The sequence below is a fragment of the Carcharhinus amblyrhynchos genome, chromosome 14, assembly GCF_965287045.1.
Source record: "Carcharhinus amblyrhynchos chromosome 14, sCarAmb.v2.hapA, whole genome shotgun sequence".
Lineage (NCBI taxonomy): Eukaryota > Metazoa > Chordata > Chondrichthyes > Carcharhiniformes > Carcharhinidae > Carcharhinus > Carcharhinus amblyrhynchos.
The window spans coordinates 49,294,731-49,322,440 of record NC_137337.1 but is presented as its reverse complement, the minus strand read 5'-3'; the positions used below and the strand labels follow the sequence as shown (position 1 = coordinate 49,322,440).

Sequence of the window (27,710 nt, the reverse complement as noted above, 5' to 3'; positions counted from 1 at the left end):
GGTCTCCCAATTCCACTCCCTGGTCATCATTCTGGCATTAGGATTACTCCTGGTCGTGGCTTCTGATGTTGCCTGGCTAGATCTAGAAAGTAAGTGCCTTTCCACTTAATTGCTTGATTCAGTTTGTCTTTTTAAAATTCATTCATGGGATGTGGGTGTTGCTGATAATACCAGCATTTATTGCTCATCTCTGGTTACCCTTGACAACAGAATGGTTTGCCATGTCATGTGGGTTTGGAAAATCTAACTGGCTAGATTGGGTAAGGATGGAAGATTTCATTCCTGAAAGAACATTATTGATGGGTTTTTACATCAACCCTGTAATTTCTTGGTCAACATTCCTGGTCCTCTTATCTTTATACTCTGGATTGAATTCACTGGCATTCAATTGCCTGGCTACAATTGGGGCATTTGAATACATACTCAAACCATTACTTCCGGGCCTTTTGACACCATTGTGGCTTCCCCACCACTGATCATGGCTTCTGATGTTGCCTGGCTCCGGACCCCAGTCAACCCTTGTTCTAGTCTCTGATTTTTCCTGGTTCCAGACTCCTTTCTTCTCTTGCATTCCCACCCTCTTCCTGGCTCTTTATCCCTGTCTCCTTATCCCTATCTTCTCCTAGTCTATTCCACTCTGCAGCTGTTGTCTGGTATCAAAGGTCTTTATGTTTGACAGCTAGACAATCTGTCAATCTGGCAGGTTACACCTGGGAAACAAAAAATGGCAAACACGTCCTTCTGTTAAATTCAGCAAGACTCCAGGAAAACAGATTCTTCTGTGTTTCCTGAACTCAAACTAGCAGCATTGCTTTAATCCCAGCCCTCAAGTCAATATTCAATCCTACATTTCTGGTTATATCTGAACTTTTCCTCACTGTCAGCCTTTCTGAAAGTCGTTTGCAGCACTCAGGGGTCCAGCCACTGTTTGCAAAACTCTCAAAATCTCAGTGAAGCATTTTCTTTTTAGTTGAGAAGAGAAAGTAGGGCTGATGCTTGAATTGGTATTATAAATTGTTATGTTGGCCACAGGGGATCATCAGTAGATCTCCCCATGGGCCTCATTGAATATGAGCTCCCCTATTCGGCGAGGGGAGGCTCGCCCAATAGGGAAGAAGTAGCAGGGGGTTTAAAATCAGCTGGCTCCACTTTGGCCAGCAATCGATACACTCAGGACTGATTTGCACTCCACAGGTTGAAAGGCGTTCAGGTATCACACTAAATAAAAGGCTGATTGGTGATGGAAAACTGGCCTTGGTAAGATTATTTACATAAAGCATATAAAGAAACAAAGTTATGTCCACGACCTACAACTCTTGAAATTCTACAATAGAATTTAGCATGTAGCAATGTATTCTTCATTTTGCTCTAGAAATTACTGCACAGTTTACTGTTCAATTAAGAAGTATACATACTAGTTTGGATTGCCTTTTTTTATTTATTTTAAGTAGCATCTGACAACACTTCGGGAAAATGGAGGTTGGGTGCATTTGGCCCATAGCTAATCCTGGATGGACGAACAATTTCAAGGCCTAAGGACAGCCTGAGACAAACCTGGGTGAACCTATTCTGTGGACTGCTATGTTATGTGCTTCTAACATTAGGAATTGTATTTTGGGGCCTAGACAAATTTGTAAAAAAATTTATTGTGGATACTGTGTTCAAGGACTGATGCTTTGAAAATAGAACATAGGTAGCATTCTCACCTCTAAGTCAGAGGATCACGCCTTCAAGCAGCATATAATCTAGGGATATCCTGAAATTTTAACAGGTTTGATATTAATGCAAGTTCTTTCATTTATTTCTTTTATTTAAACCTTATGCTAGCTATTGTCTTGTGACAAACCAGACTGTGTGCGACCCTGATCCTATTCTATTCCAAAGATTCACAATCCTCTGTGAAAGGAGATTTCTCCTCATCTTGGTCCTAAGTGACATCCCCTTATTTTGAAATTGTGCCCTGTAGTTCTGGACTCCCCAATCAAGGAAAATATCTTACCTGCATATACTCTGTCTTTCTATTATGTATTTTGTAGGTTTCAATGAGATCACTCTCTTTGTATGACAGTCCCACCATCACCAGAATAAGTCTGGTGTACTTTCGTTGTTTTCTGTGTTAAGGAGATTAAAACTGCACACAGTATTTCAGATGTGGTCCGGTGGAAGCAAGACCTCACTACTCCCAACTGCAAATTCTCTTACGACAAAGGCTAACATTCCATTAACCTTCCTACTTGCTGCACTTGCATGTTAGCCTTTAGTGATTTATAGATAAGGATATCAGGTTCATTTGTACATCGACACTTTCTAATTTCTTACAATGTCGGAAATATGCACATCTGTTCTCACTACCAAAATGGGTTACCTCACATTTCTCCACATTATATTCCATCTGCCATGTTCTTGCTCACTCACTAAGTTAGCCCAAATCCTCCTGTCGCTGCTTTATATCTTCTGCAAAACACATATTCTCACCTAGCTTTGCGTCATCCGCGAACTTGGAAACATTACATTTGGTCCACATGTTCAAATCATTGATATACATTGTGAACAGCTGGGGCCAAGTACTGATTCTTGCGGCACGCCATTAGCCACAGACTACCAACACAAGACTGATGCATTTATTCTGACTCTCTCTTTTCTGCCCATTAGCCAAACCGGAATTCATGCCAGTATATTGCATCCTATCCCGTATGATTTTATTTTGCTAATCAACCTCCTGTGGGGGATGTTATGAAAGGCGTTCTGAAAATCCAAAAGGACAACATATGTCCATTGATTCTCGTTTGTCAATTTTGTTATTAACATCCACAAAAGACTTGGAAGTTCATAAAACATGATTTCCCATTCGTAAATTCATGCTAATTGGGCACCATCAGATCATGATTGTCCAAGTGCCCATTTATCACATCCTTTATAGCATGTTCCCTTGTTGGCTCCTCAACATGCTGCTCTCGAAACCCATCTGCAACATACTGCAGAGACTCATCTTCCTCAACATTAGTGTTCATTTGGTTTAATCGGTCTATCTGCAGATGGAAGTCAGCCATGAGTACTGTATTTACTGTATCTCCCATAATTATGGGAGATTTCAATCTGCATATTGATTGGTCGACCCATGTTGGACGCGGTGGGCTCGAGGAGGAGTTCTTGGAATGCTGCCGGGATAGTTTCCTTGAACAGTGTGTGTTGGAGCGACGAGGGAGCGAGCTATCTTGGATCTGGTGTTATGTAATGAGGCGGGTAGAATTAGGGACCTTGCAGTGAATGATCCTCTTGGGGAGAGTGATCATTGTATGGTGGAGTTTCTAGTGCAGATGGAGGAGGAGAAAGTGGGTTCCCGGACATGCGTCCTTTGTTTGAACAGAGGGGAGTATGGTAGGATGAGAGAAGAATTGGCGAATGTTGACTGGGGGAGTGCGTTGGAAGGTAGGTCTGCTGAGGAGCAGTGGAGGATCTTTAAGGAGATCTTTCTTGGTGCTCAGCAGAAATTTATTCCAATGGTTAAAAAGGACCGTAGGAGGAGAGGTAATAAGCTGTGGATAACGAAGGAGGTGAAGGAAAGTGTTAAATTAAAAGCGGAAGCGTTTAGAGTAGCTAAGAATAGTGGGCGAGAAGAGGATTGGGAGAGGTTTAAATGTCAACAAAGATTGACAAAGAAGTTGATAAAGAAGGGTAGGAGAAACTATGAAGCTGGGCTAGCGCTTAATATAAAAAAGGATAGCAAGAGTTTTTATAAATGTATAAAAAGAGGCTGGCTAGGGTGAACGTTGGACCCTTAGAGGATGAGAGGGGGGACTTAGTGGTAGGGGAAGGGGAAATGGCTGAGGTCTTCAATAACTTTTTTGTTTCTGTCTTCACGGAGGAGGACGTGAATAATTTGCCGGGTGTTAGCGATGGAAAGGTGGTAGGACTGGAGGGTCTCAATGACATTATTGTTACTAGAGAGGCGGTGCTCGACAGACTGGAGGGACTGATTGTGGCCAAGTCCCCAGGACCGGATGGAATGCATCCGAGGGTTCTGAAAGAAATGGCGGAGGTGATAGTGGATGCCTTGGTGGTTATTTTCCAAATGTCGCTGGATTCCGGGGAAGTGCCAGAAGATTGGAAAGTGGCTAATGTTACGCCGTTGTTTAAGAAGGGTGCCAGGCAAAAGGCAGGGAATTATAGGCCGGTTAGTTTAACGTCTGTTGTAGGTAAAATGTTAGAATCCGTCATCAAGGAGGAAATAGCGAGGCATCTTGAGGGGAATTGCTTGATAGAGCAGACGCAGCACGGTTTCGTTAAGGGGAAGTCGTGTCTGACAAATTTATTGGAGTTCTATGAGGATGTGTCTAGGGCGGTGGATAGACAGCGGGTGGATGTGGTCTTTCTTGATTTTCAGAAGGCGTTTGACAAGGTACCTCACAAGAGGTTATTGCAGAAGGTAAGGGGGCATGGAGTTGGGGGTAGGGTGTTAGCATGGATAGAGGATTGGTTGTCAAATAGGAGGCAGGCAGTGGGAGTTAATGGGTGCTATTCGGATTGGCGGTTGGTGACTAGTGGAGTGCCCCAGGGGTCGGTGCTGGGGCCTCAGCTATTTACCATTTATATAGATGATCTGGAGGAGGGAACCGAGTGTATGGTGTCGAAATTTGCTGATGACACCAAGATTGGTGGAACGGCAAATTGCGCAGAGGGTGTGGAGAGTCTGCAGAAGGATCTAGATAGGCTGGGCGAATGGGCCAGGAAATGGCAAATGGAATTTAATGTTGGCAAGTGCGAGGTGATCCACTTTGGTAGGAATAATGGTAGGAAGGACTATTACTTACGTGGCGAAAAACTGCAGCAGGCGACAGTGCAGAGGGACCTCGGGGTCCTTGTGCATGAGTCGCAAAAACCCAGCTTGCAGGTGCAGCAGGTGGTCAGGAAGGCTAATGGGATGCTGGCTTTCATAGCGAGGGGGATTGAATATAAAAGTAGGGAGGTCTTGCTGCAGCTGTATAGGGCATTGGTGAGGCCGCAGCTGGAGTACTGTGTGCAGTTTTGGTCACCGTACTTACACAAGGATATTTTGGCCTTGAAGGGAGTGCAGAGGAGGTTTACTAGGCTGATACTGGAGTTGAGGGGGTTGAGCTATGAGGAGAGGCTGAATAAACTAGGCTTGTACTCGTTAGAGTTTAGAAGAATGAGGAGAGATCTCATTGAGACGTATAAGATGATGAATGGGATGGATAGGATAGAGGTGGAGAGACTCTTCCCGCTCAGAAAGGACAGTAGGACTAGGGGGCACATCTCAAGATAAAGGGGGGGCGGTTTAGAACGGAGTTGAGGAGGAACTTCTTCACTCAAAGGGTGGTGAATCTCTGGAATTCTCTGCCCGTTGAGGTGGTGGAGGCTGCCTCGCTAAATATTTTTAAGATGCGGGTTGATGGGTTTTTGATAAGCGAGGGGATTAAGGGTTATGGGGAGAGGGCGGGAATGTGGAACTGAGCCACGACAGATCAGCCATGATCTTATTGAATGGCGGGGCAGGCTCGAAGGGCTAGATGGCCTACTCCTATTTCTTATGTTCTTATTATGTTCTTATGTATTGTCCATGCTACTTGCTTCTCTCATCTCCTGATTAATACCATGCCCCTCATTACTATTTCTATTTGGTGGTCTATAAAAGCTCCATAAAGGGAATTACAATGAAATGGATAGTGTTAAAGTGTTCTGGGTGGATAGATTAGCAGGAAAGACTGTAAACAAGCAGTGGGAGGCATTTACAGAGTTCATTCATGATCTTTACAAAAATATATCCCAGTAAGGAGGGAAGATTCTAAGAGAGGGATAAACCAAGTTAAGGAGAGCATTAAGTTGACAAAAAGCATAAAAGGAGACAAAGGTCAGTAACAGCCCTGAAGACTGGGATAAATGCAAAATCCAGCAAAGGAAGACTAACAAGATAATAAAGGGAGAGAAAATAAACTATGAGGGCAAATCAGCAAGGGATATAAAAACTGACAATAAGAATTTCTTATTGGAGGACAAATTAAGTACCATCACCATCACTGTAGAAGCAATATTAGATAAACTAATGGGGCTAATTGGTCCAGCCTATCATTCAAAGGCTTGTTAGATGTAATGTCACATGACATTGAAGGAACACAAGGCTTTTTGAGTTCTCTAGAAAGGCCCAGAAACCTGGAAAGATGCAGTGTTAGAGTAACGGGGCTGACCCTACTAAAAGCGATATTGCCTGTCAGTCTGAAGACTTCAAAGGGATCTTCTCACATCTGGGGCTTCTGCGACTTTGAATACCTCTGGATGTCTATGAGGCATATACATAGAACATAGAACCATGCTAAGAGTGATCTTCATCTTGCCCAGGGTTAGAAGGGACTGGCCACCCAATAAAACTCCATCCTGGGGAACAGCCTTGAGGTCAACGCTATCCCCCCACCCAGCTCAAGCTCACCCATTCCTCAGCAACTTTCGGTGACCCTTCCTCTGCAGCTTTGCAGTGGCAGAGAGGCACATGGACACAATACTTACCTCCTTGGCTCCACCCTCCCCTTGAGTCCAATGTACAAGATCAGGCTATCACTGCCAAGGTGCCATGCACGGTTGGTACTGCCAAGGGGCAGGGCCTGAGCTGATCCCATCTCAGAGTGTCTCTCTTGTGGTTTGGGGTGGGGTGGGGGGAAGGAGGAGGAGTCATCCTCGTGCCAGGTGTATTGTGGGGGTGCCTCTCTCTGTGCAGAGAGGTTGGGGCTATTCCTTTGTCAGCAGAGGTCGCCATGTCTGTTTTGGAAGGGGGCATGTCCCTCAGCTCTGAGATTGGAATGCTCTTTGGTCTCTATATGGCAGAGCTGGCTGAGTGTTTTTCACAGTAAAAAGTCTGACAACACCAGGTTTCAGTCCAACCGATTTATTTGATAGTAAATTCACTAGCTTTCGGGTTAGCCCCTTCGTCAGGCTAACCCGAAAGCTAGTGAATTTACTATCAAATAAATTGGTTGGACTGAAACCTGGTGTTGTCAGACTTTTAACTGTGTTTACCCTAGTCCAACACCGGCAGATCCACATCATGAGTGTTTTTCAACATGCATCAAGTTAGGTGGTTAAGGTGGGTGAATCTTACCTACAGATGCTGCTAACGAAGATGGGAAACACTGTGGTTTTCCTGCTGGCGGGAGCACTTACAGTGCAGATGGGAGAATCGTGCCCTTTGTCTTTTTAACAGCATTGTACATTTGACGCATAGTCGATACTTTGCTTTGTCTCTCCTGCCTTCTAGTCCGACTATCACATCCTGTTACCCACCTTACTTCCTTCCAATTTGTGCCACCCTCAGATTCCCATCCCCCTTACAAGCTAGTTTAAACCCACCCTACATAGCACTAACAAATCTCTCTGCAAATCCATCAATGCCAATATTATTAAGTAACCCATCCAGCTTGTATACGTCCCACCTGCCCCAGAACCAGTCCCAATGTCTCAGAAATATGGTGCCCTCCCACCCTCCATTTCTCCAGCCATGTATTTAATTGATCAATCCTCCTATTTGTATGCTCATTAATGCATGGAACTCTGAATAATCCTGAGATTACTGTTTGTGAGATCCAGCTTTTCAATTTCCTTTCTAACTCCCTGAAATCTGCTTTCAGGACCTGATTCCTCTTCCTACCTATGGCATTGGAACCAATGTGTACCATGGTTTCTGGCTGATCACCCTTCCCTGAAAGATTCTTGCAGCTGCTATATGATATCTTGACTTTGGTACCAGGGAGCGAACACAAGAACCTGGAGTCACATTTACAGAAATGTTTGTCTAATCATCTAACTATGGAATCTCTTATCATTATTGCTGTTCTGTTCTTTTTCTTCCCCTGTACAGCTAAGCCATCACCCTCATCAGGTTCCAAAATAGAAAACCCATTAGCAAGCAGGATAGACTCACGGCTCTTGCACTACCTGTCTGGTTCCCTTAGACTGTCTGGCAGTCACCCATTCTTTCTCTGGCTGTACAATTCTAACCTGCAATGTGACCATCTCCCTAAACATGCAGTCCACTTAGTCCTGTGCCTCACAGATGCACAACAGAGGTTCTGACTACCGCTCAAGTTCTGAAACCTGTAGCTCAAGCTTGTGCAGCTGCTAACACTTGCTTGAGCTACAAGTTTCAGATGTGTTTGCCTGGGGCACATAATGTGTCCACAGTATCATACACACCACAGAATATACACTCCACTTGGCTGAGCTGACCTGCCATTCTAATAACTTTACTACAATTAAGCTAATGTTATCTTACTTTGTTTATTTCACTGAATTGAATTAACTTTACTTCTCTATTGCTAGTGATCTTTATCTAAATCCTTGCTCCCTGGTTCCACACTCACTTTTTCTCACACTCATTTATCGTCCTGGCTTCGCTCTCAGTGTTACTCTTTCTTGTGCCCTTGTTCCCGCCTGGCTCCATTTTCACATCTTGCTCTTTCTTGCGCTTTTTTATCTCACTGGCTCCACACACAGTCTCACTCTTTCTAATAGGCTTTTATCCTTCCCACTCCACTCTCAGTCTTGCACTCTCTCATGGTCTTTCTTTCCTTCTCACTCCGTTCTCAGCCTCACAGTCTCACACACTTTTATCTCCCTGGCTCGGGCCCTCTATAAACTGACATTTCCCAGCACCTTAATATTTATAAAATATCTTGCTGCTCAAATATTTTTTCCAAAATTTATAACGTTTAAGAAATCTCAGAAAAATGAGAGAGAAAAGTGAATAACATACATCAGAGAATGATTCGAGCTTATTCTACCCGGAAGATCTGTGAAACCAAAGGACTTTGCCACATTTGTTCATAGATTCTGAAAGTGGAAGGGCATGTTAGTGGGGTGGTGAAAATGATATATGGAATACTTGCCTTTATCAATCAAGACATAGATTTCAAAAGCAGGGAAGTCACATTGGAGTTGCATAGAACTTTAGTGAGACACAGTTAGAGCATTGTGCACAATTCTGGTTGCCACGTTATAGGGAGGATGTGATTGCACTGGAGTGGGTGCAGAGAAAATTCACCAGGATGCTGCCTCAGATGGAACATTTAAGTTACGAAGAGAGGTTGTATAGGTTTGGGTTGTCTTTGTTGGAGCAGTGAAAGCTGAGGGGCGACCTGATCGAGGTATACAAGGTTATGAGGGGCATGGACAGAGTGGATCAGGAGCAGCTGTTCCTTTTGTTGAAGAGTCAGTCATGAGGGGACATAGGTTCAAGGTGAAGAGCAGAAGGTTTATGGGCGATGTGAGAAAAAACATTTTTACCCAGTGGATGGTGACAGTCTAGAATGCACAGCCTGGGAGGATGGTAGAGACAAGTTCCTTCACGTCCTTTTAAAATTACCTGGATGACGATGGCATGTCATAACATTCAAAGCTGTGGGCCAAGTGCTGGTAAATGGCATCATGTAGGAGGTCAGGTGTTTCTTGTCCATCAGTACAGACTTGATGGTCCAAAGGGCTTCTTCTGCACTTTATGATTCTAGTAAGCGTCTGTATTCACATTTTATTTCTGATCACCAAGTTACTTAAGCTCAATGTTGTCATTAATCTATACTTAAACATGAATTGGTGACAATACATGATCTGTGACATTGCTGTGTTTAAGACTTCTGTACAAAATATCTTTTAATACAATAGGAGGAAAAAGCTAAAGAAAATTGAAGACTAAGCACAGGATTTACACATGCTTCCCCATGATGGATATTCATGTCTCAACAAAATCAAACCCCACCACCAGGGGCGGGGTGAGCCATGCAAATTGCCAGACTCCACAGTTGGAAAACCCAGTGCTGGGTGGTTTGGTTGGGGGGGAGAAACAGCTGGCAAATTCCACGCCAAAGGACTCGTAAAGTGCCCCAGAGGTGACAAGAGATAAGAGATCATGAGACATGATAAGAGTTCTTCTTTATATATCACAAAATTCTAGGTATTGCTCCATATAAACTTGCAATAAAAATAGATCACCTGGCAACTACTACAAGCAACACAAAGTTACTAGAGTAACAGGAGACGTCACTTTGTTAATCATTATACAGGGAATAGAGAGCTTAGCTGAAATATAATTTACAAAAGAGTTTGATACCGACCTTCCCTTAAGCAAAATACACAAAGTCATCATGAGAAAAAATGGGCATAACAGATTTCAAAAATGCAGAAATACCCCTGATGCACTGAATCATTTATTCATTGCTTTTCAATCATTTCAGAGTCTTTAATTTTTGAATGCCTAAAGTAACAAAGTGTTGCTTTGTCAGTTTATGAACAGACCCTACAGACATTATGAATTCTTAGAACTTTAATAAATATGCATGGCTTTGTTATTGCACACAAGTATTGTTTCCTATTTATTTGCATCACAATCAAATAATAAACACAACTTCTCCCAACCACAAACAAAAGAGTGGTTGTAATTTTTAAACACACTCGTCCAATCCTATCATCTTTCTGGCAACTCTTGCAACCAAGCTGATGCCAAACCTGGTGCTTCACATTCCTTTGGAGTCAACCAGTGAGGTCGAGAGGGGCTTTGGTGTTTGGGTACCAGAGTGCTTGCATAAGAGCATAGAAAATAAGAAGAGTAGGCTGTTCTGTCCTTTGAACTCCGTCCATCATTCAACAAGATCATGGCTTATGTTCTATATTAACATCCTTTTCCTACACTATCTCTGTGGGTTGATGTCTTTAATACATTGAAACTATCAATCTCAGTCTTCAACTTAATCAACATTGGAGCCTGCACAGACCTCTGGGGCAGAGAATTCCAAAGATTCACCAGATTCTCAGTGAAGAAGTTCCTCCTCATCTCAGCCCTAAATGACTGATCCTGCATTCTTGGACTGTTCCCATTGGTTTGCATCTAACCCCACTCATCAGTCCAACAGACCCAGTGAGATCAACTCTCAATCTTTTAAACTTCAGAGAATAAAGGCCCAGTATATTTAATCTTTCCTCATAGAACAATGCACCTATCTTAGGAATTACTTTAGTGAACTTTTGTTGTATTCCTCCATAGCATGCATATCTTTCCTCAGGTAAGGAGACTAAAACTACACACAATGCTCCAACTTGCAGTCTCACCATGGCTCTATGTAGTTGTAGTAAGACATCTTTACTCTTATACTCAAAACTTTTTGCATTAAAGGCCAAATACCATTGTCCTAATTCCTTGTTGTATCTGCATGTTAGCTTCCAGTGACTCAAGAACAAGGACATCCCTACCAGCTTCTCACCATTTAAAAAAACCTGGTAGTCAGAATATTACATTTGTTTGAGCAGAACATCTGCACATCGCAAAATTCGTGAAAGACAAAGTCGAGCACATGTTCTGATGTCATCAAGCTTGTGCACAACATTGCAGTCGGCGGGTGCGTGCAAGACTGACAATTAAAGGAGCAATTAAGCCCGTTAACAACTTAACTGAATCAAATTTTACATTGCTCAGTGGACAGGCAACATAGGTGGGTGACTAGTTTGCATTTTCCCATTTCTCATCCAAGGGAAAGACACAAGGAGATTAAAGCATTGGCTGAGAGTTGTTAGTTCAAGTGAGAATTTGTGCTGAGATTTCATACTTTTTCCCTGTGGTTTCTTCTGAAGTACCTGCTTTGTTAGCTGTGTTTTGAGGATTCTTGTTCTTTTTTAAGAAGATATTATTATTGAAAATTTTCCCATTTTTACAAACAATGCAACGAACCCTCAAGGATTGGTACAGTACAGCTTAATCTTTTTCCCACATATACACATAAAAAGAGGCAAGTGAGTACCAAGTTGGTTTGGATTATTCATTACAAATAGCGCCTCCAAAGATATAATCAATGAAAGAATGTTTCAGAGATTTGGCGAAAACAGGATAAGATAATGCATGAGTATATGGCATATCAGTACACACCCTCACTTACAGGATACTAGAGACGAGTCATGGAACTTGCATTCCACAATTTTCATAGTAGCTACTACCATTACGTAATCAGTCAAGGGGAATATAGGATCTTGGCACAGGCATAGAAGATTCTCCCAGCATGGTTAGGCGTGCACCAAAGCATACTTCCCCATCTTAGTTATATCAGGGATGCCACTGATCCAAACAATAAATTTTCCCAGGATGTGTGTTCTGTCTGCATGAATCCGAAATAACAAAAATACAGAGAATTATGCAACACTAATAGTTCTAAGAGAAGTTTCTTCACCAGCTATGAGGACTCATTGGGCCACCCATCCCCCTCCCCACAATGGTGCTACTCATATTAGCCATGGCAAAAGTGAAGGATACCACATTGTGGTACCACCACTACCACACAGTAGATACCACTGTTAGATACGCAAGGATTACAAGAAAAAAAACAAAAATGTCGCACAGCCCTAGTGCCATATGACCTAACCAGCACATATTCCAATGCTCTCAAGCTCCTGAAGGATATTAAATCACTGGGTCCACCTTGCATCCGCACCACCACTGCCTCCCCTCTCTCCCACCCCCACCCGCCCCAGCATAATGAGAGTTCAGTAGAATCAAATCTCTGTCTTAAACTTGGAGTCAAGGAACATGTTGAAGGGCGGAATCCATTAAAAACAAATGGACATCCCTGGTTTTCAAAGGATAATGGGCAAAATTCACCTCAGTGCTCATATACTAGATCAATCTGTCAACATGATAAATAATATCTCAGAATAAAAAAAGGAGCGTAACGACAAGTGATAAAGTCCAGTGGTGTGGTGGCACAGTGATTAGCACTGCTGCCTCACAGCACCAGAGACATATGTTCAATTCTGGCCTTGGGTGACTGTATGAAACTTACAAGCTTGCCCTGTGTCTATGCAGGTTTCCTCTGGGTGCACCAGTTTCCTCCCACAGTCCAAAGATCCAAAAACATGCAGGTAAGATGGATTTGGCCATGCTAAATTGCCCCTTACTGTTTCAACTTAAGAAGGTTAGGGGGTTAATGGAGTATATACATAGGGTTATGGGAAAGAGCCTGTTGGAGAGTCGGTGCAGAGTCGATGAGCTGCACAGCCTCCATCTGCACTGTAAGGATGCTATGATTAAAGATGAACTGAAGATGATGAGTCCAAATTATTGCCAACCACAGAGTTTAAAGAGGCCAGAGCCTTAGTTGGATTGTCAGACAGCCTTAAGGACCATCAGATATCAGCCTCAGGTAGCAGGATAAAGCAGGCCAAACTTAATTCAGTTAGCTTTCAGTCAGTTCCCAGCTTCATCAAAACCTCTGATAAAGCTATGAAGTGCATGATTATCAGCTGGTGTCAGGCTTCAAAAACAGGATACAACGTACCCCTTCAGGATTAATGCACCCAGCTTTCATTTCGAGATGAAGAAAACGTGGTAGCCAGTTCTCAAAACATTTAGTGAGGAGTTCACCCTCAGATCCTTCTGGAAAACATGGGCACTTCTCCTCCAGCCCCAGTTCTGCAAATCAATCAGGATATCTGACATGCCATTTAGCTGATTTTCCAAGGATTCAAAGCAGGTCTCAACTGAGGAAGCTGCATTCTCAACAATAATGATTTTTTTCTATGCTTCATCAAGCTTCTTATCAGTACTTTGCAATTCAGCAATATGAGCCAAAATGCCAAGATTATTGTCTATAACTTTAATTACATTGATAGTCATAATTTACAATGTCTTTGATATTGCCAGGTCAGGAGCCTGCTCTCTGGCCATATCACCATATTGAGGGTTTGGCTCCACTCTGGCTGCTTCTCTCTGTGAATGATTTTCATGACTTAACTTGGCACTGTGTCGCAAAACTTAACCAGAAATCTTCCAGGGACATAGTGTGGAGTTTACACTCTAAGATTAGGTATGTATGGGCTGTGCATCAGGATAAATGAAAGGATAAAAGATGAGTAGTGCCAGAGTTCATAGAAACACAGCTATTCTCACGCTCACATCACGTGACCCCAACTTTTGTTTTGATTACTCTCTTGGAGCATTTTCACCAAGTGAACATGGCAATGCTATCTGCACTTCAGTATATGGGTATTATGTACCCCGCCTGGGAGAATGCCTCTGAGGAGCATGAGAGGGACAGAATGAAAAGGAGGCCAGGTGTCCCCAGGCAGTGTCACAGAGGGAGACCTGTGAGAGAGGTGCAGTAGACACCAGGGATACCAGGCTAGCAGGGAGAGCAAAGCTGAAGGAATTGCAGAAGAAGCCACTGTACTGATAACAGAACGTACAGGCAGTAATCCAGTTGTCTCAACATGGCAGAGATCCTGTGCCACAGGAGGCTTCACCTCTCGAGGGAAACCATGAAATCAGTATGCCAGGTCATTGGACTGGAGGTAGCCTCCAACTGTGGGGGAGCACCCAATGCCAATGTCTCTGAAGATCACAGTATCCCTCAATTTATTTGCATCTGTATCTTTCTAAGGGGTCAATGGGGGATTTGTGGGGTGTATCCCAATCAGTTGTCCACAGGTGCACCATGTCTGTCACTGACACTCTGTTCAGATTGATCTGCACATTCATTCATTACTGGATGGACAAAATCAGCCCAGCTGAATGAGCTATAGGGTTTGCAATTATTGCTGGGTTCCATCGTATCTAGAGTGCCATAGGGTGCACTCACATAGCCTTCAAGGTGCCACCAGGTCAGTGGGTGCTTACATAAATAGAAAGGATTACAATTCCAGAAACCTGAAGACACAAGATCCAGACTTGATGGCCGAAATTTTACAGTCCCACCCGCCACGGGAATCGGAGGAGGGTGAGGGGCAAACCATAGAAAGGTTTGTTGACCTTGAGTGGAGTTATAGGGTTTTGAGACAAGCGAGGTTGTAAAATCTCGTCCGATGAGTCTGTGCATGGTGCCTGGGGATTCCCATGATGCATACATCCTGCAATGCACAGGTGCCAAGATTGTTTGTGGCTCCATGGTTCCAGACCAGGTGGATGGTTGGCTGCTTTCAAGGATATCCCTTGAAAAGGTGCCACTCTGGTGCCCAAGCGCAGACGTAGAAGAAGGGTACAATAGGAGTCAGGCCTCCTCAAAGGCCGTAGTTGAGAGGACTATTGGGCTACTGAAGATGAGGTTGAGATGCGTGGACTGATCACGCCTGGACTGCAATATCCTCTGGAGCTTATAGTCGTGTTCTGCTGCACTCTGCACCATCTGACAAGGCAGGGCCCACTGGAGGATGAGGATAGTGAGGCAGCAACGTACGGCAAAGCATGACTCTAAAAATGGATTTGATGAGGAGCTCAAGGAGAGATAGGTTGAGGACGTGGAAGAAAATATTGGAAACCCTCAGGGAGGCAGAGACACCTTAATTCAGCACACCTCCTTGGGGAGGGAATCTATATGTGGAGCCAGAGGATATGAGCAAGGTATTAAATGAGTACTTTGCATCAGTATTCACCAAAGAAAAGGACTTAGTAGATGAAGAGTCTGGGAAAGTGTGTGTAGGTAGTTTGAGTCATGTTGAGATCAAAAAAGAAGTGGCATTGAGGTTCTTGAGATACATTAAGGTAGACAAGTCCCCAGGGCCTGATGGGATATGCCCTAGAATACTGAAAGAAGCAAGGGAGGAAATTGATGGAGCCTTGAGAGAAATCTCTGTATCTTCACTGGCTACAGGGAAGGTCATGATGTGGAGATGCTGGCGTTGGACTGGGGTAAATACAGTAACAAGTCTCACAACACAAGGTTAAAGTCTGCACTCACATTGTCTGCACCTTTAAGACTTGAATAGCAGATTAGCTGTAAAGACTCGCATTCTAATCAGTATTCTGTAAACTGTGTGCGCCTTTATAGGCCCTGTTTGGGATCAGAACTCTCCACTCACCTGACAAAGGAATAACGTTCCAAAAGCTAGTGGCGTTTACTACCAAATAAACCAGTTGGACTTTAACCTGGTGTTGTGAGACTTCTTACAGGGGAGGTCCCAGAGGATTGGAGAATAGCCATTGTTGTTCCTTTGTTTAAGAAGGGTAGCAAGAATAATCCAGATAATTACAGGCCGGTGAGCTTAACGTCAGTGGTGGGGAAATTATTGGACAGGATTCTTCGAGACAGGATTTACTCCCACTTGGAAATCAATGGACATATTAGTGAGAGGTAACATAGTTTTATGAAGGGAAGGCCATGCCTCGCTAACTTGATCAAGTTTTTTCAGGAAGTGGTGAACATGATTGATGAGGGCAGGGCAATGGATGTTGTCTACATGGACTTCAGCAAGGCATTTGACAAGATCCCTCATGGCAGACTGGTGCAGAAGGTGAAGTCGCATGAGATCAGAAGTGAACTAGCAAGATGGATACAGAACTGGCTCGGTTATAGAAGATAGAGGGTTGCAGCAGAAGAGTGCATTCCTGAATGGAGGGCTGTGACAAGTGGCATTCCTCAGGGATCAGTGCTGGGAACTTATATATATACTTCTGGAGGAAAATATAACTGGTTTGATTCGTAAGTTTGCTGATGACACAAAGGTTGATGGATTTGTGGATAGCCATGAGGACCATCAGACGATGCGGCAGGATACAGATCGATTGGAGACTTGGGCAGAGAGATGGCAGATGGACTTTAATGCAGACAAATGTGAGGGAATGCATTTTGGAAGATCTGATACAGATAGGAAATATACAGTAAATAGCAGAACCCTTAAGCGTATTGATACGTAGAGGGATCTGAGTGTACAGGTACACAAGTCACTGAAAGTGGCAACGCAGGTGGAGAAGGTAGTCAAGGGGGCATACAGCATGCTTGCCTTCATTGGCTGGGGCACTGAGTTTAAAAATTGGCAAGTCATGTTGCAGCTTTATAGAACCTTAGTTAGGCCGCTCTTGGAATATAGTGTTCAATTCTGGCTGCCACACTACCAGAAGGATGGGTAGGCTTTGGAGAGGGTACAGAAAAGATTTACCAGGATGTTGCTTGGTATGAAGGGCATTAGCTATGAGGAGAGGTTGGAGAAACTTGGTTTGTTCTCACTGGATCGATGGAGGTTGAGGGGGGGACCTGATAGGAGTCTACAAGATTATGAGGGGCATGGACAGAATGGATAGCTAGTAGCTTTCTCCCAGGGTGAAAGAGTCAATTACTAAGGGGCAAAGGTTTAAAGTGCGAGGGACAAGGTATAAAGGAGATAAACGAGGCAAGGTTTTTTTACACAGAGTGTGGTGGGTGCCTGGAGCTCGCTGCCGGGGGAGGTGGTACAAGCAGATACGATAATGAGTTACAAGGGGCATCTTGACTAATACATGAATAGGATGGTAACAGAGGGATTCAGTCCCCAGAAGGGAAGGAGGTTTTAGTTCTGTCAGGCAGCATGGTTGGTGCAGGTTTGGAAGGCCAAACCTGTGCTGTAATTTTCTTTGTTTTTTGTTCAATCCCTCCACCACTGATTAAGTTGGCAGCCTTGTACACCATCTACAAGATGCACTGCAGAAAATCACCAAGTTTCCCCCTGAAGCACCTCCCAAATCTATAACCATTACATCTAGAAGAACAAAGTTAGCAGACACATGGGAACACCATCACCTGAAGGTTTCCCTCCAAGTCACTCACCACCCTGTCCTGACTTGGAAATATATCACTGTTCCTTCATTGTCGCTGGCTCAAAATCCTGGAACTCCCTCCCTAACAGTACTGTGGGTGTACTGTATCTCAGTAATTGCAATGGTTCAAGAAGGCAGCTCATTACCACTTTCTGAAGGGTAACTAGGCATCATCAATAAATACTAGCCTAGCCATTAACGCTTTCTGCCGTAAATGAATTAAAAAACATGCAGTACCATCCCAATTTGGTAATAACTCTTGCTGGAAGCAGAAGGTCAGGTGCACCATATTATGATTGCTGACCTGGACTGCCACCTCTTATCAGGCCTTCTTTGCTGATGCAATGGCCTCCTGTTGCAATCCTACAACATTAGCATGTCCTGCCTGGCACACAGTTCCTCCACAAAAGGCCACAAGCACTTGTCTGGGATGGGGGGTGCAAGGTGAGGGTGGGGGAAGGTGGGGGAGGTGGTGGTGTGTGCCCTCCCGCCTGGTATGTCGAGTGAATACCAAGGCCATAACTTCCCACAATGTAGATAATGTACATATTGGCTCCTGGACAGCTCTCTGAGGCTGCTCAAGAATTCCTGGTACCCATCAGGGAGTTTTCTCAGCTGCATGCGATCTCTCACTGAGTCCCAGTTGGACCTGGAGTTTGGCATGCTCTCACCCCTATCGAAAATCCTTCTCCAATGTCAGGGCTTGTATCATGCTGGCTCGCACTTAACTGGCCAACTAGTGTGAAATTGTATTTTGTCTTACATTAGTGGCCAGAAGCAGGAACAAGACCACTTCAGGTCCCACTGATAGCATGTGTGAAAAATTTAGACCTGTATTTCTGTTTTTCCTACAAAAGCAGATAACGGCATATTTCTCCACATTGTATTCCATTTGCCAAACTTTTACCCATTTGCTTAGCCAGTCCAAATACATTGAAGCGTCTTTGCATTCTCCTCACATTCATACTTGCAATTTTAATAGTTTTGTACCTGTAAACTTGAAAATATTACATTTAATACCCACATCCAAATCATTGATATACATTGTGAATAGCTGAATCCAACCAATCTACTAGTTACAGCCGGTCAACTTAAAGTTGACCTATTTATTTCTGCTCTCTGTTTCTGCCCATTAACCAGTTTGCAGGCTATGCCAGTATATTACCCCAATCCCATACATTACCCCAATCTAATTTTCCTTATGAAATCTCTTGTGTGGGACCTTATCAAAAGCTTTCTGAAAAGCTAAGTATATCACATCTAGCAGTTCCCCCTTATCTATTCTGTTAGTTTTTTTCGCAAAACTCCAAAGAGATTTTAAGACGATTTTCCTTTCATAAATCCAAATTGACTCTGACTAATCCTACAATTCTTTTCTATTTATTATAAATTCTAGCATTTTCACCCCCCCGCCCCCCTACTGTGCCAAGCCGACAAATTTATAGTTCCTGTTTTCTCTCTTCAATCTTTCTTAAATAATGGTGTTACATTTGCCACCTTCCAATCTGCAGGAACCATTCCAGAGTCTATAGAATTTTGAAAGATGCCACCAATGCAAATGCTATCTTTGTAGTCACCTCTTTCAACACCTTGATGTAGATGGTCAGGTCCGGGAGATGAGTTTCTGTGATTCTCAAACCTTTTTCATCATGCACGCCAATTCAGATTTGTCAACTGACCAAATCTAAAGTTCAGCCTAAACTAAGGGGAGTGACTGCCTCTAAGCAGAAAATGTACAGGTAACCTTTTCCCTTCCTGATTCCTCACAATGTCTGCAGCTTAGCAAGCCGGAAAAGAAGTTGCTTAAACTGCAGACAGTTTCTGCAGATATGGCTGTCTGGGATTGCAGTGTATTCCATAGATTCCCACAGGCCACAGTCGTGGCAAACTATCAGCCCTGCCTTTTCTGTCCAACCTCATTTGTTTACTTAGTCAATTAGTTCATTGTCTACACAACTAAAGTAACAGAAAGTTGCAGTCACCTCACTTGGAAATAAGGAATTAAATTCATCAGTCACCTGAGGCTGCAAAAAGTAGAAGGTGCGCTGCTTTTGCACTGTACACCAGATTCCCACCTGAACCAAACTCCTCAATCAGTCTGCATTTCACTCAGGCATAGTCTGGTGTCCATTTGTCCCTTTTTGCCCAGGCCTGTGCTCTGGAGAGAATTAACATGACACGGGAGACAGCAGTTACAAGTGATAAGGCCAACTTGGTTGGCATAGAGAATTGGTGCTACAGACGGTCTCTGATAGTGGGTGGGAACAACTTGATAAGGCACTATCCATCGAGCAGCCCTTGACTGGTAAGATGCTGACTCACCATTTGCTTCAATGGGTGCTTGGAACCTTGAGCCTCTGCTCAACAAATGAACCAAATCCATTGCACTAGACATTCAAGTGAAATAAATAAATGAAAGAAAGTGCCAACTCTTCAATTGGTAAGCTGAAATGTCAGGACCGTGTGCAGTGGATTGACTGACAACTTGCAGCTGGTAGATAACGTTCACAAGATAGCTGTGATTGACAGGGAACTTGATATGCTGAACATCAGCAGAGCATCCTGATAAGAGACCAGGCTTGTCAAAAGCAGCTCACTGAAAGAAAAATATTGTATGTTCATCTGGCAGGGGAACAGTTCAGAGGAAACCACAACGAAGGTGTAGGCTTTGCTGTAGGAACTCGCTACTTTCAATAATAGAAACCCCCACAAATGGTTCAGAACGTATCCTCTCCATCCATCTTTCAGCTTAAACAGGGCCAGTTAATCTCATGAATGTTTATGCTCCAACACTGTGCTCCACCAGAGAGGTAAAAGGCTAGTTCTGAGGAGCTTGATATAGCAGTCAGCAGAATCCCTAAGTCAGATCATTACCAGCAGGGGAATTTCAATGCAATGATGGGTATGAATCATGAAGCATGGTCCTCCTGTCTTGGACATCATGGCCTGGGGAGGATAAAAGGAAATGAACAGAGACTGCTTGAGTTTTGCTGCTACCCTGGAGTTTTATGCAACTATCACCTTCTTTCGGAATAACAATGCCAAGGTATCCTGGAGACATCCAACATCAGGGTATCGCCACCATCCATGTCTGATCATCACCAGATGTGACTCTCTGAACAGCATTCTTAACATATGCAATTACTACAGCACTGACTGCAATGTGTGTGCTATGATGAGGATGCAGCTTAAAAGTTTTTTCATTCCAAAGCAGAAATATACCAACATCAGCCACACTTGTCAAGCTGGATATAAATCTATAGTTCCTTGACTTGAATTGATATTTTCTCTCCACCATTCCCAGTTAAGAGTGCAGAAGTGAACTGAAACATACTGAAAGACACCATCTCCAAAACCACATTCTCAACATATGAGAAGCGAAGAGTGGAAAAATGCAGACTAGTTCAAGGCTAATATCATGGTGACAGAATCTATCATTGCCATACAGTCCACTCTTATTTAATTATAAGAGCAATCCAAATGACAAAACTGAATGCACCAAGAGCTGCTCAAAGTATGCAGCAAGTTGTATGTCAATGTCAAATGATTACAACTCTGCCAGAATATCTAGACATCATGCAACATAGGAATGCTTGGGGCAAACAGCATGTGGGAGCTCATGGATACCAATGTTATCCAGGGCAAGCATATTTGCCGTCAGTGACTCAAGGAGTTTCAGTTCAAAATTAGTGATCTGGAGGTTGAGCTGTGGACACTGCAACAGATCAGGAAGGACAAGAGTTAACTGAGCAGTTTGCTTCATGAAATGATCACATTCTTTGGGATAGGGTCTTCTGGTTTGGGAAGTGGTCAGAGAGAACAAGACACGCTGAGGCAGGTAAAGGAACTCAGAGGACAGGGAGTGTAGGAATGTAAGTCTCTACAATTGTCCAACAGATCTGAGGTTCCTTCAGTTTACTTGGCTGAGAGTTGGAACTGCAGGGTGATGAGCTGACAGACCATAGTACTATGGTACAGGAAAACCATTCAAGTAAGGGGAAGCATATAAGAATATAGTGGTAGTAGTGGACAGTATAGTGAGGGGATTGATATTTCTCTGTAGCAAGGAGTGAGTGCAGATGGCTATATTGCTTGATTGGTACCAGGGTTTGGGACCCTTAGTTATAACTACATAGTAGGTCAGATTATCAAAGAAGAGATAATTACAGCTTGTCAGGCAGTTACAGCAATAATCATGGGGGATTTAAATCTATATATAAATGAGCAAAATTGGATAGGCAAAGGTAGCATAGGTGAAAAGTTCATGGAACGTTTTCAGGATTGTTTCTTAGGGCAACATGTTCTGGAGCCAACCAGAGGGTAGACCTGGTATTGTGTAATGAGATAGGATTAATAACCTCATAGTAAAGGCACCCCTAGATACGAGCAATAATATGATTGAATTTTATATTCAGTTTGAGACAGAGTGCATCCAAGACTAGTACTTTAACCTAAATAAAGGCAATTATGAGGGAATGAAAGTGGAGCTAGCAAAAGTGAATTGGCAAACGTACGTAACGGATAGATCAATAAAAGTTCAATGACAGACACTGAAAGGGATATTTTAGAATCACAGAATTGACACATTTTAATAAGAAAGAAAAATTCCAAGGGATGGCCCATCATCCATGGTTGATTGATAATGTTTAAGACAGTACTGAAGGTAAAGGAAAAGCATAAATTTGTGCAAAGATGGGTGGCAGGTCAAAAGATTGGTAAAAATATAAAGAACAGCAAAGAATGACAATAAGCTTGATAAAGAGGGAAAAATTAGAATATGAGAGAAAACTACCTGTTAATATAAAGATAGATAGTATGAGTTTTTACAGATAGTTAAATAAGAAAAGAGTTAACAAAGTGAGTGCTGGTCTTATTGAAAGTGCATCTGGGGAATTGATATGGAAAGTTTGGTATTAATGGATGAATTAAACAGGTATCTGGTATCAGTCTTCCTTAAAGAGGACACATGTAATATCCCAGAAACAACAATAAATCAGGAAATGACTCAGGACAATTACAATCACCAGGGAAGTGGCATTGAGCAAATTGTTAAGTCTGCAAGCTGACAAACCTTTGGCTCTGGATGGAGTTCACCTGAAGGCTTTGAAAGTAGAGGTGCTTGTGAGATAGTTGGTTTTAATTTTCCATTATCCCCTTAATTTGGAAAACGTTCCATTAGACAGGAAAATAGCAAAAGTAAATCATTTATTCAAAAAAGGAAGGAGACAGAAAGCGGGAAACTACAAACCAGTTAGCCAGCATTTGTCATGGGGAAGTGTTAGTCGCCATTAGTATTATTACATGATGTTACAGCAGGTCACTTGGAAAAACTCAAGGCAATCAGGCACAATCGACATGATTTTGTGAAAGGGAAATCATATTCAGCCAGTTTATTGGAGTTCTTTAAAGCAGTCACGTGCTGTGGATAAAGGGTGACCAGTTCTATTGTATTTGGATTTTCAGAAGGCATTTGAGAAGCTGCCACATCAAAGGTTATTGCTGAAAATAAATGTTCATAGTTTGGGGGTGATAGATTAGCATGGATTGAAGATTAATCAGCTAACAGGAGTTGTCAAAAATGGGTCTTTTTCCACCTGGCAGGATGTTACAAATGGCATACTACAGAAATCAGTGCCGGGGCCTCAACTTTTCACTATTAAATAAATAATGTGGATGAAGGGACTGAGGATATGGTTGCTAAATCTGCTGGTGACATAAAGATAGGTAGGAAAGTACATTATGAAAAGGATAGAAAAAAGGGATATAGGTAGGTTAAGGGAGTTGGCAAAAAATCTGGCAAATGGAGTATAATATGGGCAAACATTAATAAAAAGGAGATTATATATGGTGAGAGATTGCCAGAGCTCTGAGGTGTAGAGGGATCTGGGTGTCCTAGTGCCTGAATCACAAAAGGCTATTATGCAGGTACAGTAAGTAATTAAGAAAGCTGATAAAATGTTATCATTGATTGGGAGGGAATTGCTTACAAAAGAAGGGAAGTAATGCTTCAGTTGTATAGGGCACGAGTGAGACCACATCTAGGGTGGAATCCTCTGGCCTCCCTGCTGTGCTTTTCACTTCTGAGTACCTTCAGCTATTTAATTGAAGATACCCAATGTGTGACAAGAAGGGAGAGACAGTACAAACATAAAAGACCAACAAATAGGGTAAAAAAGGAAAAAAAATGGTGACAAGGCAAAACTAATGGCTCTTTACTTAAATGCACATAGTATTTGGCACAAAATAAATGGATTCATGGCACAAATTGAGGTTAACGGGTGTGATCGTACAGCCATTAGAAAAAGGAGATCAAAGCTGGGAACTAAATATTTGAGAGTATGTGACTTTTCAGTAAGTTCAAGCAGGAAGGAATGGGTGGCGGGCCATTAGAAGGCATGAATAACATTCCAAAAATACCAAATAATCAAGGCGTAGAAATAAATACAATAACTATCACTAGAAAAAAAGCACGAGGGGGACTGATGGGATTAAATGCCACTAAGTCCCCTGGACCTGATGGTTCCATCCCAGGATATTAAAGGAAGTAGCTACAGAGAAAAGTACCAGAGATTGGAAAAGTGAGCGAGTGAGGTGTGTCATTGGGAAAATGTTAGAGTATGTTATATAGGAGAAAAGAGCAGAGCATTTAGAAATGTAAAATATATTCATGGAGAGTCAGCATGGCTTCATGAAGGGGAAATCATGGCAGACACATTTGTAAAATTCCTTGAAGTAGTAAACAGCAGGGTAGATGAAGGGGAATCAGTAGATATAACATAGTTGGATTACCAAAATGTGTTCAATAACTTGCAGCACAAAAGGCTCTGTAATAAGATCATAGCCCTTGGTGTTGGGGGCAGTATGTTGGCATGCACAGAAGATTGGCAAACTGATAGAAGATGGAGAGAAGGGATAAGAGGGGCATTTTCAGGAAGGTCACCTCTAATTAGTGGGATCAGTGATGGGGCCACAATTATTTACAATATAGATTAACAACTTGGATGAGGGAAGTGAATGTACCATTGCTAAGTTTGCAAATAACACAAAACTAGGTAGGAAAGCAAGTGGTGAGGATGACACTATGACTCAACAGAGGCAAACAGACAGGTTAGGTGAATGGGCATAAACTTGGCAGATGGAATATACTGGCAGAAAATGTGAAATTATGCACTTTGGTATGAAGAATAAAGGAGCTGAATATTATTTAAATGGAGAAAGACTGCAGAAAAACTGAAGCACAAACAGATTTGGGGGTCCTCATGCATAAATCACAAAGAAACTAGCATGCAAATTCAGCAGGTAATTGGGAAGGCAAATGGAATGTTAGCCTTTATTTCAAAGTGAATGGAGTATAAAAATAGGGAAATGTTGCTAAAACTACACAAGGCACAATTTGAACCACACCTGTAACACTGTGAATAGCTTTGGTGGCCTTATCTAAGGAAAGGTATTTGGCATTGGAGGCAGTCCAGACAAGGGTCACTAGATTGATCCCAGGTATGGAGGGATTTTCTTATGAATAGAGGTTAAGTAAGTTGGGCCAGTAATCATTGAAGTTTAGAAGAATGAGCGGCATCCTTATTGAGACATATAGTATTCTCAAGAGGCTTGACAGCATAGATGCTGAGAGGTTCTTGCCTCTTGTGGGGGGGTCTAGGACCAGAGAGCATAATCTCAGAGTAAGAGCTTGCCATTTAAGACAGAGATGAGGAGGAATTTCTTTTCCAGAGGGTAGCGAATCTATGGAATTCTTTACTGAGGGAGCTTAGAGGTCGAGTCATTAAGTATACTCAAGGCTGAGATGGACAGATTTTTAATCAGTAAGAGAATCAAGTGTTATGTGGATAAGGCGGGAAAGTGGAGTTGAGTACATCAGATCAGTCATGATTTCATTGAATGGCTGAGCACAGTCGATAAGCCGAATGACCTGCTTCTGATCCTATGTCTTATCTTGATGCAAAGATTATGACCCTGTTTCAAGAACATTGGTGAACACAATAAATGCAACAACTATTAAGGAATCCTACTGTTGAACATCATGGGAAAACTATTTGCCCTTGTCAGGTTGCAGATCTTGGCTGAATGCATCCATCCCAAATCTCGGTGTTATTTCAGACTAGAGATCTACAGTTGACAAGGTCTTCTCATTGCATCAGCTGGAAGAGAAATACTGTGAACAAAGGAGACCATGATAAATCACTTTCATCAATCTCTCTAAGGCATTCAACCAAGTAAGCACCTGCCCGCCAATGTGGTCTATTTTTTTCATGACAACATGATGGGGAAAGTCAGCTATGATGGGGCAACATTAGAACCTTTTGAGATCCACAACAGGGCCAAGCAGGGTTATATCCTGGAACCAGTGCTCTTTGAAGCATTTTCTTCATTTTGCCAGAGTTATACGCCCTCAGCTCATCAAAGGAGTGTATCTAATTACAGATCAGAATTGACAGAAAGTTGTTCAGCTTTGCTCACTTAAAATTCAAGACAAAAGTATGTCAAGTCCTCATCAAAGACTTGTCCTATGTTGATGATGTCGCACTCATCTCCACACTGAGGAACAGCTGCTATGACAGATTGACAGATTCTCATTCTGTGTAAAGAATTTGGTTTGACCATCAGCATCAAGAAGAGAAATATCATGAGAGCCAATGTTGAGTCAGAATGGTCCTTCATCAGAGCTGACTCGAGTTATCCAGACTCAAAATGTTGTCTCTGTTCTCTCTCTACAGATGCAGTCAGATCTACTGAGATTTCCCAATTTTCTGTTTTTGTTTGATTTTAACAACAATAGTAATTTGCTTTTATCTTAGAAATTGTCATTACCTGGGATATTGTCATACTCCATCTATCATTATTGTCAATATGACAGAAGAGATTGTTGATAACTTCATATATGTAAGCTCAGCAATCACCAGCAGTCTGCCACTTGATCTTGAAATCAACACATGATTCACAAAAGTTGCAGTTATGCGAAGCTTAATAAGTGCCTGTGGAATAACACAATCTGACTGAGAAGACCGAACTGAGAGATTAACCAGCCTGCAACCTCAGTGCACTTCTCGACACTGATGAGGCCTGTACAATATTTACTCGGCAGAGAAAGTGCTGAACAGTTTCCACCTTTGCTGTCTCAGACATATTCTAGCGGCACAGTGGCACACTGGTTAGCACTGCAGCCTCACAGTGCCAGGGACTCAAGTTCAATTCTTGGCTTGGGTCACAGTCTTGTGGAGTTTGCATGTACTCCCACTGTCTGCGTGGGTTTACTCCAAGTGTTCCAGTTTTCTCCCACAGTTTCAAAGATGTGCTGGTTAGGTGCACATCTAACCAGCACACCAGAGTGTGGCAACTAGGAGAATTTCACAGTAACTTCATTGCAGTGTTAATGTAAGTGTTACTTGTGACTAATAAATAAACTTTAACATTTTAACTTTAACTGTATCTATGTTAGCAAGCACCATGACAAACCAGTGTTGAAATACAAACAGATATCAGTAGGGCAGAAGTTTTTAAAGTTTATTTGTTAGTGTCACAAGTAGGCTTACACTAACATTGCAATGAAGTTACTGTGAAAATGGCATCCATGGTTTACAATGTTAATTTTGCTGAGTGAGAGAGACTTACCTTCAAGGCACATGTTTGGTTTCTTTCAGTAGTCAGTTGTTTCGTGTTGTTTGCCATTGCCTGGTTCTGCTCTTTCAAGAGATGAAGCTCCTGCTCCAACCGTTTGCACTGGGGACAAATAAAGCAGCATATTACCGAATGGGTAGTTGTCTAAGTCCTAAGCTCTGGCATTATTTCCCTAAACCACTCTGGCTAACCACCCCAATTTCCTCCTCACTTTAGCCACCTGGCCAAATGTGACTCCACAAACAATTTTGCTTTATAACTGTCCTGTGAAACATGTTGGCATGTTTTATTACATAGAGATGCTATATAAACATAAATTGTTATTAAAAGGGATCTTCTGTTTATTACTCACACACACGTATATTTTATTTGATATATGTCAACTTATATGGCACATTAGGAGTTGAAACCTATCTACAACAACAGCCTGAAACAAAAAAAGTAAACACCCAAAAATCTAAGTTATTTCAAATCCCTCCACAGTTTTGCTTTAATTTTCTTAAGGCCCACATCTCAGTTTACAACTTCTTGTTTC

At 42.5% G+C, this 27,710-nt stretch overlaps 1 protein-coding gene across 7 annotated transcripts in view; it reads right to left on the bottom strand.

Moving 5' to 3' along the window:
• mipol1 (mirror-image polydactyly 1) overlaps positions 1-27,710 on the bottom strand; it is a 334,286-nt gene that overhangs the window by 136,189 nt on the left and 170,387 nt on the right. For all 7 annotated transcript variants that reach the window (XM_080202838.1, XM_080202835.1, XM_080202834.1 and 4 more), the window contains one exon: positions 27,170-27,277. In XM_080202838.1, coding sequence (XP_080058964.1) covers positions 27,170-27,277 — 108 coding nt within the window. The remainder of the gene's footprint in view (positions 1-27,169; positions 27,278-27,710) is intronic.